At 43.5% G+C, this 20,102-nt stretch overlaps 1 protein-coding gene and 1 long non-coding RNA gene across 3 annotated transcripts in view; one reads left to right on the top strand and one right to left on the bottom strand.

Moving 5' to 3' along the window:
• The window catches only part of SAMD5 (sterile alpha motif domain containing 5), a 47,022-nt gene extending 27,998 nt beyond the window's left edge, over positions 1-19,024 (top strand). The window contains exon 2 of one of the 2 annotated variants that reach the window (XM_036024867.1): positions 5,484-6,084. In XM_036024867.1, the coding sequence (XP_035880760.1) occupies positions 5,484-5,558 (75 nt within the window). In that variant the 3' untranslated portion in view covers positions 5,559-6,084. Of the gene's footprint in view, positions 1-5,483; positions 6,085-15,232 lie in introns of those variants that run through there. The other variant, XM_028510660.2, reaches the window with a different exon arrangement.
• Positions 12,789-19,739, bottom strand: LOC118500364. Its single transcript, XR_004902932.1, has 3 exons — positions 19,614-19,739; positions 16,560-16,562; positions 12,789-12,799 (listed from the first exon to the last, which is right to left on the bottom strand). It is a non-coding gene; the product is annotated as an uncharacterized LOC118500364 (long non-coding RNA).
• Between the last annotated feature and the right edge of the window lie 363 nt (positions 19,740-20,102).

Consider the following 20,102-nt stretch of genomic DNA (forward strand, 5'->3'; position numbering starts at 1 on the left):
ACAGTGTGCCCTGCAAATGGCTTCTGTTATTTCTACATACATCCCATTGACCAGAGAACTTCATCCAATCTCCCCAACCTGTGTTCAGGGCAGCCCCAGAACGATGGTCTCCGTTGGTGCCGAGGGAAAGGGCGTAGAAGGATATTAGGTGAATAGTGCTTCTTCTGCTGCAGTGTGTATGCTTCTGAACTCTCTGTGTGCGATCCTGTGAATTTATAAATGGAAAGAGGCCGTGGACGCGTGGCATCTTTTAAACAATTCGATGTTCTCTCCACCCTCCCCCCCAACCCCATGTACTAAGATTCAGAAAGAAAATCATATGGTTGGACCCAAATTCCTCTCACTTGTGATCTGGCACCTCCCAGTTTTTATCCCAGACCCTCCGCCCCTTTCCCTCCTTCAGAGAGGCTGGCGGCCCAGTGCAGGCGCGACGCCACCACCCGGCGGGGTGAATGCTGCAGTGTTTTCTGTCGGTCTGTCCTACTGTGGGTCCTGCTTTTCCCTCAGTGACCCTCGTCTTCTCTCCCTCTGTGGGAAGGCCTTTCTTTTTTTATTCAGGTAATGTCATACATTCTGAAGGTTGGAAAGAATCATTATTTAGCTGTTTAGCAGTAAAACATTTCAGCTGATACATCTGGTTATATGTTGTATTAGTTTTCTGTTGCCGCATGACAAATGACCATGAACGTAATGGCGGAAAATAACACCCATTTATTATCCCATCGTTCCGTAGGTCGATATTCTGGGAAAGCTGGCCTGGGTTTTCTGCTCAGGATCTTAGGAGGCCAAAATCAAGGTATCAGTTAGCCTGGTTTCAGATCTGGAGGATTTAGGGGGAAAATCTGCTTCTAAGCTCATTTAGGCTTTGGGGGGAATCTACCTCCTGAGAGCTGTAGATCCAGGGTCCCCGTTTCTTTGTCAGCTGTTAGCCATGGGCTACCGCCGGCATCTAGAAGCTGATGGAGTCCCTTCTCATGCAGCGCCTCCCTCTCCTGACCGGCAGGGGTGGGTCAAGTCCTTCTCGTGTTCCCCATCTCTCTGACTTTCTGTCTGCTAGCCAGAGAAACACTGTGCTTTCAAAGGACCAGGTCTAGATTAGGCCCACCCGGAATCTGCTTTGTGTCATGTAATTTAACCTAATCATGACAGTGGCATCTCATCGTATGTTATCAACAGGTTCCACCCACACTGAGAAGAGAAGGGGTTGGACAAGGCAGGTTGTTGGGGTCGTTCTTAGAATTCTGCCTCCTGTATGTTTCCACCCCGGGTAGGTTAGAAAGGAAGTTTTCGTTTAGTGGAACCTGTATTTTTGCCTAAATACACATTTGAAAGATTTCTTTGTGCATGAGAATTAGGTGCAGATATGGGAAGAGAGGGTGGCTAGGGTTGGTTAGGAGAGAGGATGCATTTTCTTTCAAAGGCTTCATGATATACACAGAATATGTAAAAATCAACCTTTGGTTGTTCTCCCATGAAAATTAAGGCATCGTGTGATAGATTGTATTAATGGACTCCAAATTGCTCTTCTTCATTGCCCCTCCCTGTAGGATTCTATATCCTCGTCTTTTGAACTAAGAATAGGCAGATGGCATGCTTTGGTCCATGAAAGGTGACTAGAGTGATGCAGATCTCTTCCAGGCAAAAACTTGACAAAACTGTGCATCATTCATAAATTTAACATTTTACCTGAAACCACAATGACCGGCAATGGTCCTGATCAATGTTCCTGATAGAGACCATTTTGTCACCTTTGGTCCTGGAGTAAAGAAAATGGCACAGAACCACAGTAGACCCAGGTTAGGTCTGCAGCACAAGACAAAAAAAATAAAGCCTGCCCTGGCTGGTGTGGCTCAGTGGATTGAGTGCCGGCCTGCGAACCAAAGGGTTGCCAGTTCGATTCCCAGTCAGGGCACATGCCTGGGTTGTGGGCCAGGTCCTCAGTAGGGGGCGAGTGAGAGGCAACCACACATTGGTGTCTGTCTAAAAACATAATAAATAAAATCTTAAAAAAATAATAAAACCTTTGTTAGGAGGCAGTGAAACTGTGGGGTCCTTAGTTACTGCAGCCTACCAGGCCTAGCCTGACTGATATACCTGCCTGGTACCTCTGTGCACCATTTTAAGTAATCTTGGCCTTAACCTGTTCCAGCCCCTGCTGAGTGAGCAGTTCTACAGAGGCTTCAATTAGCAGCCTGACCTCTCATTGACGTAAGCGCCTGCCTCTTGCTTTGTGTCCAGGTAGTCCTCTGATTTGGTCATGCAGCCCAGTGAGCGCTGACTGGGCACTCGCAGATGTGTAAACAGGAAGCGGGGGAAGACTGACACCCGTGAGGCAAACCTCGACACGTGGGTAATTGATGCTGAGGGATGAATGTTTCCCTCTTTCTTCCCTTCCGTGCACAGTTCCGAGATGCATTTGTGAAGGCCCTTTGGAAAGTCCTGCAGAACTGAACAACACATCACCACGTGGCCAACTCCATAAACATTCTCGTGTTGGTTTCCCCTCCTTTATTTTACTTTCCTGGCCCTTACTTCTGCCCTCTGGGACCACCTTTCCAAATAAACCGCCTGCACATAAATCTTTGTTTCAGGCTCTGTTGGTTGGGGGAATATGACTCGTCACTAGTTAGACCCTCATTTAATTGATCCAATCGAGGTATTGCCCACCACCAGAGTGAATTATGTACGTCATTCGGCCGAGTAAAGAATTATACCGTGCATTTTTAGAAACTTGCAAGCATAAACACTTTACCACTCAGCCCGGAAGTTATTGTTAGATGTGCTGATCCAAGAAGAATAAGACCTTCCTCCTCCCACACACACAGATTAATCTGTCATTAGTTTCGGTCCATCCTGATGCCCAAACACACAGCTGCTGGCTGGGAGGAGTTAGTGTTTTCAAGATTTAGTGATTGGTTGAACAGCGGGTTGTTAAGCGAGTGTTTGTATGTTACAGTGCAGCTGAGGTTGTGGTAGGCCTGTGTGCTGCCCTTCGACTCGGAGTTGCCAGCCTCTGACCGTGTCCTGCGGGACATTTGTCTGGCAGCGTAGGAAATAAATGCCTTGTTTAGGGATTGAATTGGTAAAGTTCCCATAGCATCTTAGCTCTGTTTTCTCCCTGCCTCCTCATCAGTCTACTCTCTAGTATTCCTAAAATCACAGCATGGTAGAACTGGAGGGTATCTTAAAATCCTCTATCCAAAGTCCTTATTATTCCCTAGGTCAGGAAACAAATCCATAGACATTAAGGAACGTGATCCACTTTGGGGCAGGGGCAGGGAAGAAATTGAAGGGGATGTAATCTGGGCTGTTAAGAAGATATTTTTCTTTTTTGACATAATTAAATTCTTGATTGGGATGCTCTGAAATGAACCATGAAATTCTAAGCACTTACCATGCAAGTGTGATTTTTAACTAAGGCTACCCCCTCCCCTAAACTGAATGTTAAGGTGGCAGATGCATAACTAATCTTAGCTGAGTCTATATTAAGAAATCAGCAAGGTGTCTTTATTTAACTTGCATAATCTGTGAATATAATGTAGCGCTAAATAGCATGACTTTGCACATTATGTTCCTAAAATAAAAACAACTCCTTCTTTAAAGTGGTAGTAAAATGCAATAATGCGAAAGGTTATTTTGCATTTGTTCTCAAGGGAAATGAGAAGAACAGAAGGAGAGAACTGAGTAACTCGGTTCCAAGTGTGATTTCAACAGATGTATATGTTTATTTAAAATTCTCTTTTATCCGAGGGACAAAAGCCAGCTCTTAGGATTGTGTTCTATGCCATACAGGGGACACTCCTGTCAACAGAAGGGGGAGGGTGTAAAATCCCTTGTTACTTCTGGTTTTGCATTTTCTGAAAACTGTCCAATCCATCAAACTTCTGTGTTTTTCGTGGGGAGGTTTCCATGGACCTGTGTGAGTTCCGGCCCTTCCTGTTATCTCTGGAGCCAGACATGGGCCCTTGCAGAAACTGCACGGGATTATCTGCTTCCCCGTTTGCCGCCTTTGCTGCAGTGTGTGGGATCCTTGAAGGCGAAAACAATGGAAAATTGTAAGGCCGGACTGTGGAAGATTGCGTGGAAAGGAAAGCCAGCTACTCTGATTTAAGACAGAAAAAATGTTGGCCTTTAGCTTCTTGAACTACTGCTCTGACCAATGCAAGAGTGTAGCATCTGGATTCTGGGGTCTGACTCTCACTTGGTAAACCAATTTTTGTTTTACTGTATTCAAATTTCTTCAAGAATGCGATTTCAGCTTCTGTTGAGTCTCCTCCTCTTCGAAAGTGACTCCTAATCCGAGGACCACAGACCCTTGAAAAATGAATACAAGAATTCTGGAAACTATTTGGGTGTCAGCCATTGTTTCTGGATATCTAATATGTCTTGTCTAAGTTTATTTGAAGGCATTCTTAAACTCTTGGTCACTTTTAAAGCAGTCATTTTTCTCAGGCAAAGGGCAGTAAGAAAGTGAGAAAAATGAATAGTGGAGTTACTCCTTCTTTAATACGTGTGTATGTACACACACACACGCACTATGCATGTGTGGACAGCCTGTGTTTCAGACAATTACAGAGGTCTTCAGGCTTGGACAAGCCGAGAACTACAGCTGTGGTAGTTATGTTCCGTAGGACATGCTTCACAACGCTAAGTGAAAGTTTTCAAAGTTAATGGTTAGGCAGTGCTCAGTGCATACACATTACTCGTGATTTATTCTAATAACATTTGTGGATGATTAACTTAATGCTGCTGCACATTTGTTACGTTTTGTTCTGAAGATGTGACTGAGTATCTCTGCCTCTTTAGTGGTGGGTTTATGTCACTCAGTGATTGAACCTGGAAATGGAATTCCATGCCTTTTTGGGGGTAGGGGCTAGAAAAAACATCCAAACATGTATATATGCACTGTGCCTGATACTGTTCTGAATAGTTTTACAAATATTAGGTGGTTTAATCCTTAGAGCAACCCTGTAAGATGTAGGCACTATTGTTCCAGTTTTTTTGTTTTGTTTTGTTTTGATGGGAAACAGAAGCGATTGGGTTAAGAAATGTGCCCAAGGCTAGCCGTCCGGGAAGTAGGAAACCTAGGGGTTCATTCCAGTGTGAGCCTCTGCAATGCATGACCCAGGGGACTTCTATCCTGGCCAGAAGGGGTTTGGTGACCACCGTCACTACCCAGAGGATAGGCTGGTTTAAATTGAGGTAGAGTATACGCTATGTACCCTCCACTCCCCACCTCTAACCCTTAACTTCTCTCTCTCTCTCTCACACACACACACACACACACACACACACACACCCCTACCCTGGGCTTACTCTGGACACAGACATTAGGCTACCTCGGACTGTAACTGCAGTGCCCTTTGATCTGGGCTTTGCTCCTAAACCTTCTAGAACTGTCACCTCATAACAGCAAGTGTGTGTGGTTAACACCTCCAGCATGTGATGGAACTCAGTCCTATTTACCTATTTCGCTTCTTTAGGTAACCCACCTACATGTCCTCAGAATTCATACGGACAAGACCAGCATCTTGAAGATTATTCAGATGACTTCATAGGTACTGTGCCTTTAAAGAAATTAGCTGGTGCTCCTTGAAATCCAGAATGATGGTATCAGAATATGTCACTTTCATGAGACATTTGAAAGTGTCCCACCTTCCCCTGCCAAAACCAGAGAAGAGCTGGAATGATAGAAACCAACACAGACACTCAGATAGTTCCTCACTCTGGCTGCCAATAAACATGCCAATGAGCTTTCCAAGGGACTGCTGAAGAGGACTGTGGCCATTGTCTTGCTCCCCTGCCCGTTCCAATTTGGCCAAATTGGAGGCCAAAGCCCAGTGGAGGCCATGCTTCCGTGCTCAGGGAGCTGGGACTGGACACTAGGAGACCAAAGATCATATTGATGTGACAGGCTAGCTGTTCTTAGAATTGCCCAAGTCACTTCAAAAGCTGTGCTGTTGTCAAGGTGGGCAAGTAGAGTGCCTGAGAGAAGCATTTTCCTGACCAGGTCAACTGTCTTTTGCAAACCTGCTTACCATACTGGTGAGGAAAATCAGCTCACCTCCTGGCGGAAGGCCTCAGTCTTCCTAGCTACATGGGGCAGAGCCAGGTGGGGGGCCAGGAGGGTGAATCCCCAGCAATTGTTAGGAAGGAGCTCTTTTTTCAAGGGTGTACTTACACTGTAGACTGATGAGTTGGCCCCGGCTTGCCGGTGCTGATTGTGTGACTTCTACTTTGACTCTCCAGAAGTGGGATAGAGCAGGGGTTCTCACAGTGTGGTCCCCAGACCACTGGGGGTCTCTGAGATCCTTGTAGAGCCTCTGCGAGGTAGTAATTGTTGCACAGCCATATTCTGACACTATTTGTTCTTCTCACCATGTGGACATTTGCACTGGGAGCACAGGAGCAGCAGTGGGTGAAAGTGCCGGTGTGTTAGTGCCCATTAAGGCAGTGGCACCAGACCGCATCAATGCCTGCTGTATTCTTCGTCTGTACACATGCCAGAAAGAGCTGTTTTCCTTAAAATATCTTTGACCAAGCAATAGAAATTAGTGCTTATTAAAGTTCAACCTTTGAGTACATTTTGAAAAATATTTTGTGCAATAAAATGGAACCATTTACAACATAAAGACTTCTGTTGCAAATGGAAGTGTGTATGAATCTTGTCTCCTTGCAGACCAGTTAGGCTATTGTTTGAGTTACCAGCTGAACTAGCAGCTTTATTCACAGAACTTCACTTTCTCTTGAAAGAACGATGGAAGAAAAAGCCATGGTTGGTTAGACTTGGGCATGTGGCAGATAATTTCCCCATCGAGTGGACCTAATATTTCAAGGAAGACAATTGACAATAGTTACTGTTAAAAATTTGAATATCCCAGAAAAGTTACATTTTTGAAAAATTTGTATGTGCCATAATGAGCTGGACAGTTAATAATACCTGAAGGCTTTTTTGATGAAATGGGTGGTGATATTAAGAAATGTTATTTGTTTGATATTGGATAATGATGTGTGTTAACATTCGGAAGACCTGCACAACTCAGCAGCCTGATATGATCCAAATGACCAATGCATGATGTTACCAAATCACATGTGGGCAGAGATCCGTTAAGAATAGGAGATGGACTGATGATTTTTACACAGTAGACTGTGTAAAAATTTCACTGGTGGGGTTTCACCTTTCACATTGCAACTGACTTTTAAGAAACAATCTGTTGTCAAGTTTTGGCATGGTATCAAAAAATGTATCTACAATTACCTCCCCTAAAAAACTATTAAAATACTTTCTTCCTCCGAATGTTACATGTATGTGAGGCCATATTTTCTTCCTATATTTCAACTGAAACCTATTGCTATAGACCAAAGGTGGAAGATGTGAAAATCCAGTTGTCTATCAAGTAAACAGATATGCAAAAATGTGAAACAATACCATGCTTCTTGTTCATTTTTGGGGAGAGGACTATATTTATGTTTCATAAAAATATGCTGTTTATGTTAACATGTAAGGCAGTTACTATTCTGCATTTTCAGATGAAGTAAATATTTTAAACATTTCTTAGTTGTAATTTCAAATTCCATATAAACAAAAGCTCTTTGGAATCTTCAATGATTTAAAAAATGCAAATGGCCCCTGGAGTCAAAAGTTCGAGGACTGCTAATATAGAACAGTGCGGTATTTGCTGGACGGGGCTTTCTGAACTGTCGGAGGAGTCCAAAAAGCTGTCCAGGCTGGGAACGGTGAATGCAATTATATATCTTTAAATAACTCAATACAAATTGTTTGAATATTTTCTTCTTTAAAATGAAACCCTCCTGGAGCTCAAACATGCTTATGTTGCATATTAAACTCTTTCTCATTCTTAACTGATATTAAAACAGGAAAATACTGGCAATTATATTCAATTCTAGTTTATTGGAAATAAAAATAATGTGTTATTAGTAGAGAAATGCTTGTAAGTAGCCACTGAGACCTCCTCTCAGCTTGCAATTTAAAGTGAATCATAAATATTTAAGCAAATAAATAGATCAGTGGACATTAAGCAAAAGAAAAATAATTGTTTCAAATCCTCATTTTCTATTTTTGATGCTATAGTAAATAGTTAAATATCAGTCTGCATTTTAATATGCATAGAGTCCATGTATAAACACAGTGTATAGTTTTTCATGTATTTAATTAATTTAAATTGTTTGCATCATTTATTTAAAAGGTAGTAGTCAAATTTTTCTTTACATGTTATGAATTACATCTAACATAATACTATATCTAAATAGGCATTATGCACAACATTTAATGTTCTCAATAAAAACAAAATACCTTTGCTTAAAACCACATGAGCATATGCTGTGAAAAACAATGAAGGAGTCAAAAGTATTCCTGAGAGAATCTGAGGAATGATGTATTTATGTGAAAGGGTTCTGTATTAGTTTCTGAGGGCGGCTGTAACAAAGTACAATAAAATGAGTGGCTGGGGACAACAGAAATTCATTCTCTCACAATTCAGGAGTCCAGAAATACGAAGTCAGGTTTGGGCGGGGCCACGCCCCCTCTAGAGGCTTTGGGGGAAAACTGTTCCCTGCCTACTCTCACTTTGGGTGGCCCCTGGCATTACTGGGCTCTTGGATGCATCACTCTGTTGTCCGCCTGCCTGTCTTCACATGCCCACCTTTTCTACGTGTGTCTGTCTGGGTCCTTTCCTCTTCTTATAAGAACACCAGTGATTGGATGGAGGGCTGATATTATCCCCAGAGCCTGAACCACCTGCAAAGGCCATGTTTCCAAAGTCACATTCTGAGGTTCCAGGTAGATGTGATTTGGGGGGAAACACTATTCAACTACAAATGTTCCCAATCAAAAATAACTAGGAGTGCAGACATATTTTTACCAGGTCGGGCTTTGCTGTTGGCCATAACCCCTCTGCCACTGATCAGCACTCTGACCCTGCCAGGTGACCCGCACTTGAAAGCTTCAGATTTCCCATCAGTAAAACTGGGTCCAGGACAGCCATCATGTTAGCTTGTGAGATGTTCAGGGATGGTGTATAATTATATAATGGTCTCCGCACAGCGTCTGACACACAGGATGGTCACTCAACAAATATTAATAGTTGTTATTCTTGCCAGATTAGGCAGGTAATAATCATCACAACATGCACTGTAAATGTACTGTTGATGGCAAGTTTATTGCTCACAATCACAATAAGAGATAAGTGTTAATGGTGATTTTAAAGACCACTAGTACTTAATAATGGGTGATTTTACTGTGAGCAGGTGGAAGAGAGAGAGAGAGAGAGACAGGGAAGGACAGAGAGATGAGAACCCTTGAATGAGTAGCCAGTAAGCCTGGCTAGAGAGAGATATTGATTGCTAGAGACTACATGACTGTGCCCTCCCAAAGTTCACGTGTTGAAACCTACCCTTCAGTGTGATGGTGTTAGGAGGTGGGACCTTTGGGAGGTGACCGGGTCCTGAGGGTGGAGCCCTCATGAATGGGATCGGTGCCCTTAGAAAAGAGGCCCCAGGGAGCTTCCTTCTGCCATTTGAAGACTCATCCAGGAGGTGGTTTCCATGAACCAGGAAGAGGGCCCTCCCCAGACACTGAGTCTGTGGCCACCTTGATCTTAGACGTCCTAGCCTCCAGGACTATAAGGAATATGTTGTTTGTGGTCCACCCAGCCTGTGCTATTTGACGAGAGCACCCCAGACAGACACAGAGAGCCATCAGCAGGACTCGTTCCTCAAAAGACTGACCAAATAAATTTTAAGGAACGGCACTGGAGGACAGAACCCTGGTGTTCAGCGTGCTCTAGCATTTATCATGACCTCTGTTTTGGATTGGTGGTGTGCATTTACAGGCCTGTGTCTTGATCTCTGTTTGGGGTGGTATTTGGGAGAAAGTCGAAAAGCCTGTATCACCATAACTCCATGCGGTCCAGTCCAGCTGAGTCCGCGCTCCTGCAGCTGTCAAACGGACTTCCTTTGGGGGCTGTTTCAGACTCCGTCCACCAGCCCCCGCCTGCACCTCTCACCTCCCTCTCCGTCTTGAGATAGCGTTGGTTCTTTATGACTGAGAACCAGAAGTCCCGTGTCTGCTCCCGCCCTCACTCCTCTTCTCCTCAAAATGTGTTGGCATCTTCATCTACCTGCTCTCCTTTGCCTCTTTTTCCATGAGGAATTACCTGTCTCCCCCCTAAGACCAATCCCACCTGTGGTATCTACTCTCGGCCAAAGGCCATAATTATCCCTTTATTTTCTTGCATTTAGTCTGTCCCCATAGAATCCTTTCACTCCATCTATAAACGTGCCCACACTCCCTCTTTTGTCTTGAAGGCGCTGGCCCCTCCAGCTAACATTTTGTCTCTTTAACTGTACTTTAGATTTCAGGAAAGAATAGTGACCTAGCCCCAGCTTCATGTTGTGACAAGCTGTTAATTATTATAAAATTGTTGAAAGAACAATCTAGAAATCCCAACAGTTAAGTCCTGGTAATTTCTTCCTGGTAGAGATAAGACATGGCTGTAAGTCTAGGCAGGCAGGTGGTTCTGGCTTGCAGACCATAACCCCTGTGTGGGAATTTAGCACATTCAGAGTATTCAGGGATGAGTACAACACAATGATTTTAAGAAATTGGGATTTACATAGTTATTCAGTTGGAAAAAATTATAAAATTGGTTAATGCCCTGAGGATTGCATAAACAAAAGCGCTTTTATCTTTTAACCCCCTGAATTCATTTCTGTGAGTTTTCTGAATAATAAGCAGGTGGGATAATTTCCAGCCTCTTTAGTCTACTTTGCATTTGCTGAAAACCTGCAGATAAGACCCGAGTGAAGACTGGAATCGTGTCGGTCACGAGGAGGCAGTGAGAAGCAGTGCCGTCTATTAAGATGCACTTAGTCTGGCCCCCAGGAGCCAGGCAGTACATCAGGGTTTTGCAAGGACACATGGTGGTTGATGGCAGGGTGGTGGTCCACGATATGTATGCAGCATTTGGGTATTTGTGTTCAAAGTAAAAAAAAAAATATATGCACATGTGTAGAATATTCTGGAGGAGTTTGAACAGTCTTCTCTTCTGTAGTGTCCCTAAGCCGTGGCTGGTCGCTCTGTTGGTTTGAGGGTCCTCCCCGTACTCCAGGGTTGTAGGTTCCATCCCCGGTCAGGGCACGTACAAGAATCAACCAAGGAATAATGCATCAATAAATGGAACAACAAATCAATGTTCTCTCTCTCCCTTCCTCCCTCTCTCTTATTCTCTCTCAAAAACCAATCAATCAGTCAGTCTAAAGAAGTCTACCCTGTAAGTCTCCTCCAGCACAGACAGGACCCGTGTGCCAGCTCTCTGTTTAACACAGGGCGGCCTCCAGCCTGGAGTCTGGGCGGCAGCCTGGGCCTCCACAGCACAGCCACTGAGACAAGACCCTCCCGAGGCCTTCAAAGACAGAGAGTTGGCCATTCAGATACATCTGAGTTTAGTGAACACACACACAGATTGATAACTTTTTCTCCCTTGTACAGGCAAAGGAATTTATACTCCTATCTGATGTGCTGGACTAAAATTTCCTGGTAGGAACTTAGTTGACTGAGAAATGACGTGTGAAAATTACAGTGTGGAAGATTCGATCAACCGGCAGCAGTAGTAGTGTGTGACATTATAGATAATGTTCCCGCAGGAGATAAAAGAAGAGTAAAACGTGTTCCTGCCCTCGGAGAAGTCCACAGTTAAAGTGAGGCGGTGTGGCAGTCCCCTGTCTCTCTGAGCAGACCCCCAGCCTCCCTTGGCCCCATGGTGCTGGGCACTGTGGTGTGGCTGAATGCTGGTAAACTGAGCTTGAGAAAGTCCTGCAGTGAAAACGTCCTGTGTCCTGTCGCCAAGGGCCCCAAGGTTCAGCTCTGTGTCCCTTTAACCATCCAGGAGGAGAGGAAGCAACATTTGCACTGTCATTCCTAACTCACGTTTTAACGTGAGTTATAAATGAATTGCATGGACTCTCAATGTATACTTTTATTATTATATTTTTTCTCCCAGCAACCAAGTATAGGAAATGTATGTCTATTGGGTCTATAACTATATTGGAGTTAATATGTCATTATCATAGTATCACAATAGAGAAGTAACTTCTAAGTGGGTTAGCCTGCCTATGGTTCCGATTGCGTTTAATTAGGGGTTATCACAAGTAAAAAGAATAACAGACTTGAAATCAATTAAAAATCAGAATAATAAATGGAGAAAAAATGTAATCTCACAAATCATAATTTTTAGCCATGGGATTATAGTTTCTTTATTCACTAAAGAATGTTTCCTTCCCCTCCATGTTTCTCAGATCAGGACAGTTGCCAAAGACCTTGAAATGGGAGGCTCCCCCACACCTTTCCCATCCCCCATCATAGCCTAGAACAAATTAGGGAGTTACACAGTTCAGCCCAAGGATTAGGTGTGTGAGGCCCTAACACATGAACTCTGTGATTGAAAAGTGGTCTCAAAGACAGGTAAAGGGAGACAGGCCAGCCTGAGAATAAACCTCTCAGTAATGGTTCCTAGGAGCAGGCAGATCACATACACACTGCTGACATTCGTGTTTTACAAACTCTGTTTATTAAAATAGCAACACTTCAGGAGCCCTAATGGAACCCAAAATATAACTTGCTATTGATTGTCCCAGAGGTTGGCTTTCATGAGAAAGGACCCGATGTGAGGCCATTCCTTTCACGATTTTTAGGTCAGCCCAGTACTACATCCAGAGACGACCATACACACGCATAGACGGATCATTGTTTTTCTCGGTGGCGCGCAGAAAGAGCTGTTCTCTGGGAGGAGTGTGACAGGTGGTTTAGGGGAGGACGCAACGTGACTGTGTGCGTGGGGGAGCAGCTGCGTGCAACGAGTCTGGGCTGGCCATGCCTGTCCGCCCAGAAGAATTCTTCCCAGCAGTTAGCTCCTCCACGTTGGTCAGAATGTTAAAAATCTGTTCCCTCCTACTGCACTGGGATAGAACCAGGATCCGGCAGGAGCAGGAGCAGGAGCGGGGATGTCACGCGCCTGTCAGCCTCCGGAGCGTGGCGGAGCCCTCGTACCCGGGAAGGTTCTGGCGTTTCCCATGGTTGTGAAGCAACGTGTGCTCGGCTAATTACTGCTCTCCGCGCTGCTCTCACATCTTGGAGCTCTCCATGACCCAACCGAGGAAATCCTGTTTGTCTGCCTCCCACCCGCTCCCCCAAAGAATGAAACGCAGCGACTTGCAAGGCTGGGCATGTTGAATGAATGCAGTTTGTCTTCTGTTCAGCCAAAGACACGAGAGGTTCCGGAGGCTGTGAGCTGGATGCTGGATTGGAATGACCCTATAATCCTCATCTTTAGAAAAGTTCAGTATGGGGGGGAGGTGCCTGCCCTTGCTAGATGAAAGCCTTTCTGAAATCATTGTCTTTATTTTCATGGTTCCTACAATAAAATGACCTTTCACTGGGGGCGAGGCCCTCTTCCTGGCTGCAGGCAGAGCTAGATCTAGCACCGACATCTGAGAAGCTTTTGTTTGAATGATGACGTCCTCCGATGCTGCCTCCCTGCTTGGCGGCCCCATTCTGCCCCTTCGTGTCTGCTGATGCTGTAACCTGAGGCTCTTTCTGGGTTTTCTGATAGAAATGGCGAGTTCTCTGGCACTATGGAGGAACTAGATTTTAGTGTAATGTCTTTTCATTTATTCACGTAGTAAAATGTTAAAACCCAAACAGTGTTGCCTTCTTTATGTTCAGGTGAGCTTCTCCTCACTCCCCACAAAAGAAAGATTGCATATCACGTTTTCAAATTTTGTAACAGAAGGCGATTTTAATAGAGATATTGGCTTGATGGGTTTCTTTGAGTGACTATTTGAATATATCGATGATAAGTTATTATTACTTAGAATTACACACACACGCACACAAAGGCCTGAAAATAGCTAGCTTCTCTGGAGAAAGAAATTTTCTGAGCATGGACAGTAATACTTTCTTTCCACACAAATGCAACTGCTGGAAGTAGTTACCCAAACTAATTAGTGGTGACATGTTAGTTAACATACTGCCATCAGCAGGTGGCTCTCTGAGCAGGGGTGCACGTGGCATGTGCTCCAACAAATTGTCGCACCCTAGAGAAGTGTGTACGATTGTTTTTCAGGAGAGTCTGTTTAATGAGTCCTGTAATGGGAATTACTTTGTAAGGCATACAATTGGGGGCAGGCAGTGAGAGATACAGACTAGAAAAACAAAACAAAAGAAAGCAAAAATAGATTCCCCCTTTTGTAAAAAACTTTTCCAATTAAAAGCAAAAACAAAACAAGTAAACAGCCGAATCCTCCTTGTCATCTCAGACACCTTGGGGTAGACGGGTGTCCTCTCTTCCCCGCACTGTCCTGTCTTCCTCCCCTTTGTCCGTTTCAGATCTGTCGAGGGAGTCTCGGCGCACGGCAGGGCTGTGACAGATGGGCAGGGAACTGTAATCTGTTGCTGCCTTTCAACTTCGTAAGACTCCTTGTGACAATGAAGGGGTTAAAAGTGTCGACCCCTCTCAGAGCCTGGAGATCCTTGGTGTTCGGTCAACCCCAGACACTGGCACAGATGCCCACACAACTGCACGTGAATTCTGCCCGCTCACTGCTTTGTGAGAAGTCCTCCTAACCCCTTTCTAGCTCTTGTACCACCATGCTTTTTAAATGTGAGTGTGTGGAAAAGTTACTGCCTCTGCATGCACAGGATTAGGATGGAAAGGGACTGTGAGTCGGTGTTATTTTGGAAGGTGCATTTTGAAGGAGCACTCGCAGGTGCGAGTTTACTGGATGCACACCCTCTGAGCACGGAGCGTTCACAATGCTCCCCAGTGTGCTGACTGCTACTCTGTTAGGACGGACGCTGAAGGATACTGTTGAGTGATGTGGTTGAGGAAGGCAAACCGTTACGTGATGCACAGTTAATTTTGTGTTACTATCTTATCTTGTCTTATAAGAAACATCAGAGGAAAAAAGAAACTTCATTAAAACAAAACTCTAGAAGAGTAGGCGTAAGAAGAATAAAGTATACTTGTGTTTATTAATTTCAAAGACAACATTAATAGATCAAAAAGCAGAACTTAAAGCTGGTTCTCAAAAGTCCAGGCGATATGCAGAAAGAGACAACTCTGACTTAAAACACGAGGAGCAGGAACCCGTGCTGAACTAGGGGGAGAATGGGTCAAGGAGAACCTCAGTAACCCCCCTATGTTCAAATCCACAGGTCCCCCTGGCTGGCATCCTAGCGTACTTAATGAATTGGCCGAAGTCATCACAGAGCCGCTAGATATCATTTTTGAGAACCCGTGGAGGACTGGTGAGGTGCCTGAAGACTGGAAAAGGGCATATTTAGGACCTTCTTTCAAAAAGGGAAATGGATGGTGACCCTGGAAATACTCATCAACTTAACCTTTTGCTTGGAAAAATTCTGGAATAATCAGTCTGCTGGGTAACTAACTTACGATAGCTAGAAACGAGGCAGTGACATATTACATGTTAGCAAGTACTGGGTTCATTTTTAAAGGACATATCATTGTGAAATACAGTCTTATGCATATTTTGGGATTCTTCCCTCTATTCTATGAGTTCTTAAGGAAAATAAATGAGGTTAGCTAAGGTTTGGGGGTTTAGTGAATTTTAAGTATAATATCAGACAAACAGCCGGTTTCTGGCATTAGCTAGTAATTACATTATTTTTAAATTAACCTTTAACTTGATAAGAGTAGCTTTAATTTTGTTTTTCAACCTGTTTTTTCACGTTATATGGGGCTGTGTTTTCATAGGTTGAGATAGTTTATATAATTTTATATTGAATAGTTTGGTGAGGGAATTCTTATTTTAATGTACTTTATATAGTCATTTCATATATAGATCCATTTATAAAGCTGGTACATTAAGGAACATGACCAAAGGAAGCCATTTTTTTTCGAACTTTTCTTTTTAAATTGGTTCTGGCTGAAGTTCGGTGTTGGGACCAATCAGACTGCCTTGTGCTGATACACACTGCGCAGGCGTCAGCTCTGGCTCTTGGGGCTGGTTCTCCTCACTACAGGCATTGCCAGGCCGGTGCAGAGCCTCACTCACCCCACCTCGCTCTTGGCATCTGGCTTCAGGTCCGTGGGGGCAGGGAGGTGGGCAGTGGCAGTGAGCTTTCAGGTGGCCACAGCTGATCTGACAGATACAAACACTTTTCTTAAACATTGTTATACATTGCCTCTGTAGTGACTCATGGTAAGCCATAACATCTAAGCCGGTCATGACCTTGAACCTGTACACCCCATAGATGTAACAATAATTAAGAAAAGAATCTGTATTTCTCAGGTCAACCGCCACCTCTGCCGGGTTAAGAACCCTGTGTAACCACAGCCAAAAAGGAGAGCAGAATGAGGCGGAAGGAGGAAATTAAGATGACTGTGGAGTTTTTCTGATTCCTATTGTTCTTGCCTTTGGCTACTGGCAGTTTTATTTTCTGCTGGGAAAAAGCAACCATGTGGATGGGACTAAAAACTGAGTTGCAAGGAGATTATCAGAAGAGATATGAGATAGGCAACAAGCTCCGGAGTCAGGCAGCTTCTGAGAGTAGCTAGCAGAGCAGTGTGGTATCGCAGAATCTTTCCTGTGCTGCGAAGTGCCTGAGAGATGGAAGTTTGCCGCAGTGTCGTGGAGCCCGAGAGCTGGGAACACCCAAAAGGAAAGACATCTGTATGCATTTCTTCCTGGTGCTTGCTGGTCCCTGGGGAGGGGGAGGCAGGCCAGGTCTCCAAGGGTGATTTGATTACAACGCTGCCTTGAAAATCCAAGATGTATAGGGTTCAGCCACTTCTAGAGATTAATTTAGATACTAGATAAACTCAGTCTCATTCCTAATGGAAATGCAAGGAAATTAAGCTCTAAAAGCATGTACATGTTGTCCTTTAAATATACATAGCTTGCAGTTTTGTAAGGATTATCCTCCAATCAAACTTTAACTTTTCTGGTGAACTAGAGTCTTTAAAATTAGCCAGCCGTATTTTTTCAGGAGTGTGGGGGAGGGTCTATGTAGATTACAGATGTAATTTGTTATGATAATAAATGGGTTCCTGTTAGAGACCTCATTTCCAGGTGCGGCTTCTGTGGCAGATGTAGTTCACAGATGTGAACTACATGCATTTGCCGAACTGTTGCTAGCAGGGACCCCGCTTCTGAAAAATCTATTACTGTCACTGTGGGCATTAGGATGCAGTCTAATGCAATCAGGATGAAGTAAGAGCTAGACTGTAAGAGAAAAGCATAGTCTTGCCGTGAATTGTATCTGGCGATAATTACCCTTAAAAAGAGTCACTTTTTCTGTGTCTTTTCTTTTATCAAGCATTCATGATATTCTTAATTTTTTCATGTAAAGGAAGTAGTCCAAGGACAAATACATTATGGAACCTGGAGGATTATCTTGGTATGTTTTTCCTAGAACATCAGAGAGATTGATTACAAACGTTTACTTCCTAATATTGGAGAATTTGGAGGGTCATAGCAAAATTTGCTTCAAATTCATTTTAAAAGAAAGTTTGTGGGAGTGAGAAAAAAAGATTTTATTCCCAGAAAATATTTCTTGGCATAGGGAATGCATAGTCACTGAAGAACTTTCTTTACATCCACATAGAATAGTTTCTGTTCTTCATCCACACACTCAAGCAGTTTCTTACACCTTGGTGTTGCAAAGTCAACAACAAAACAATAAGAATTGAGTTTTTAATTTGGAGTTTGTCAGATCTTAGGTCAAAGTAATACCTCCTACCATTCTTAAGAGGCTTAGGAGTTCTGTATCCTACACCTACACAATTCTTGGCCCAGTGCATGCACATAGTAGGTGCTCAGTGTCTCTCTCCCTTTCCTTCTCGACTGTCAGTTACCGTCTTTACTTTTTCCAAAGATTACCTGAAAACTGACAAGAAAACTCAAGCATAAACTGCCACATTCTTTTGCTGCCTTAAGCCCCCTGAATAAGGCCCCCCCCCTTTGCTTTATTTGAGGAAGGAGAAGAGGAAAAGTTACAGTGGCCACTCACGGTGGCCGTTGAGTGCATGTGTATTGACTGAGCACAAGACTGGGCGAATTCGTGAGGCCAGCACTTGCCCAGTCTGGGAATCGTCACACAGACACATGTGAAAGTGCTTCTCTAATTGTCCTCTTTCATAAAGGCTTTCGATTTATAACTTTGATGTGCAAATTAGAAAGTGGCATATGTGCATTTTCCTGTGGTTTGTGTGACTTGACTTCCAAACCAGGAGTGCAAAGGGGCCTTCCCCCAAAGCTGCTTCTGGGGTCAAGTCAGCCAGGGTACGAAGCAGGTGCCGGTGAACCAGCACACCGTTGTCTGTGAGGAGAAACCAGGTGTGCCCGGGACTGGGGGGCACCTGCTGGAAAACTTAGACTGTCCTCAGGAGTGTTGTAAACAGGTCCCTTGCCTGGGCGTTGGGAAATAACAGAAGGACAGGTTAAAGAAAATTAAATTTTTGGACAGACTATTTGGTTTCTATAACTTCATACATATAGTATTTAATTAGATGTCCAAATACCGTGTTCTGGCAGGTGGAAAAATTCTGAATTTCAGAGTCAATAAGGAATAAAGAGTGGAATATAACATCCAGACACATAAACAAGAAATAATCTCAAGCCCGACCTTAAATTATGAGTTCTCCATTCAGACCAAGAGCCAGCTAACGGAATTCTTAGAAGAGACTAGCTGACAGCGTGAGTTTAGAATAAAGCCATAATAGATGCTGTATTCAATTACGCAAAATTGATTGTACGGAGCAAAGCAAATCAGCCAGGCTTTCTCTCTGTCTTAGAATTTCTAATTTTGCTCTTGTAACAGCCTCAAGGATCATCAATTAGATATTCTTACATCAGCTGTTTTACGTGATTCAGATTCTTTGATTAGAAATTCCTATTCAACTTTATATTATTAATCTTCAAGGAGGAAAAAAATCAAGTTAAGTTTCTACTCCATGATCACTATTTTAGATATTTCCTTAAAAGACAAAAAAAAAAAGAAAAGAGAAAAAGAAAAAGTAGTTTAGAAAAATGAACAACATAACCATTTTTACTTATCAAAATAGATGTTGTCTTTTAAGTAGTTTCAATACCTGAAAGTGAACTTTAAATTTTTTATGATTGTTGTAAGATAACTTTTAGAGGAAAATGGGAGGTTAAATTTCACAGTAAGAGCTGGGTGCTATTTTTTTTTTGACAATTTGACCAACATTTCTCCCACTGGAACCAAAAAAAGTCAACTTTTACATATTATCTAAGACGACAAATGTCTTCTCTCGATGTACTCTGTAACATGCCCTCTGCCAGACAAATTCACCCTTACTCTTCCAAAAGCGACATGCTGTGCTGTGGGCATTGAGGGCAGGGTGGTGCAGTGACCGGGGCAAATGTTAGGGCTTCTGTGGTTCACTGCAGTTTCCCTGTGCCCTAAGCGTGACAGTGTTCTCAGGTGCTGTTTGGGTTAGGGCGGCCCTATTCACTGAACCTTCCCGCCCATGTGGAAATGCGTGCGTGGCCCCAAATGATCAGGGCGTGCACATCCAAGTCCACGCGCACGGAATGTTCTAAGAGTAAACTGCAGGCTTGGTTTTGTAAATGTAACCGCAATGGACACGTTCTTGCCCTTTCAGTTGTTGTTTTAAAAAGAGATTGTATGAGGAGGCATAATGAAACAGCATTGTGAACCGTGGACTGGATGCCCGTGCAGCCTGTGATTTGCAAATGTGTTTGTTCTTCAATAAACGTTGTGACTTTCACAGTGGTTCCGCCTTGGCTTCTTTTGTGACCATTTACGTTTTGATGCATGGAATAGAGTGTGTGCGTTGTTTAAACTGACAATATATAAATGTTTATGATGCTATAGCATTATAGTTAGCATGGGAAATCAGACTTCTAACTCGAAAGAAAGGAAAAAGCAAGGCTTCCCACCTTGCACACACAGTTCCAATAAAGCATTATGATGTATACTTAGATGCTTTTATAGGATTGTTACATATGTGTATGTTGTGGCTTTCTCCCTGTTCCAACTGAAATATCCCTGAGGGCGAGCTCATGCGATTCTGTGC

This window comes from Phyllostomus discolor, chromosome 4 (genome assembly GCF_004126475.2).
Source record: "Phyllostomus discolor isolate MPI-MPIP mPhyDis1 chromosome 4, mPhyDis1.pri.v3, whole genome shotgun sequence".
NCBI lineage: Eukaryota > Metazoa > Chordata > Mammalia > Chiroptera > Phyllostomidae > Phyllostomus > Phyllostomus discolor.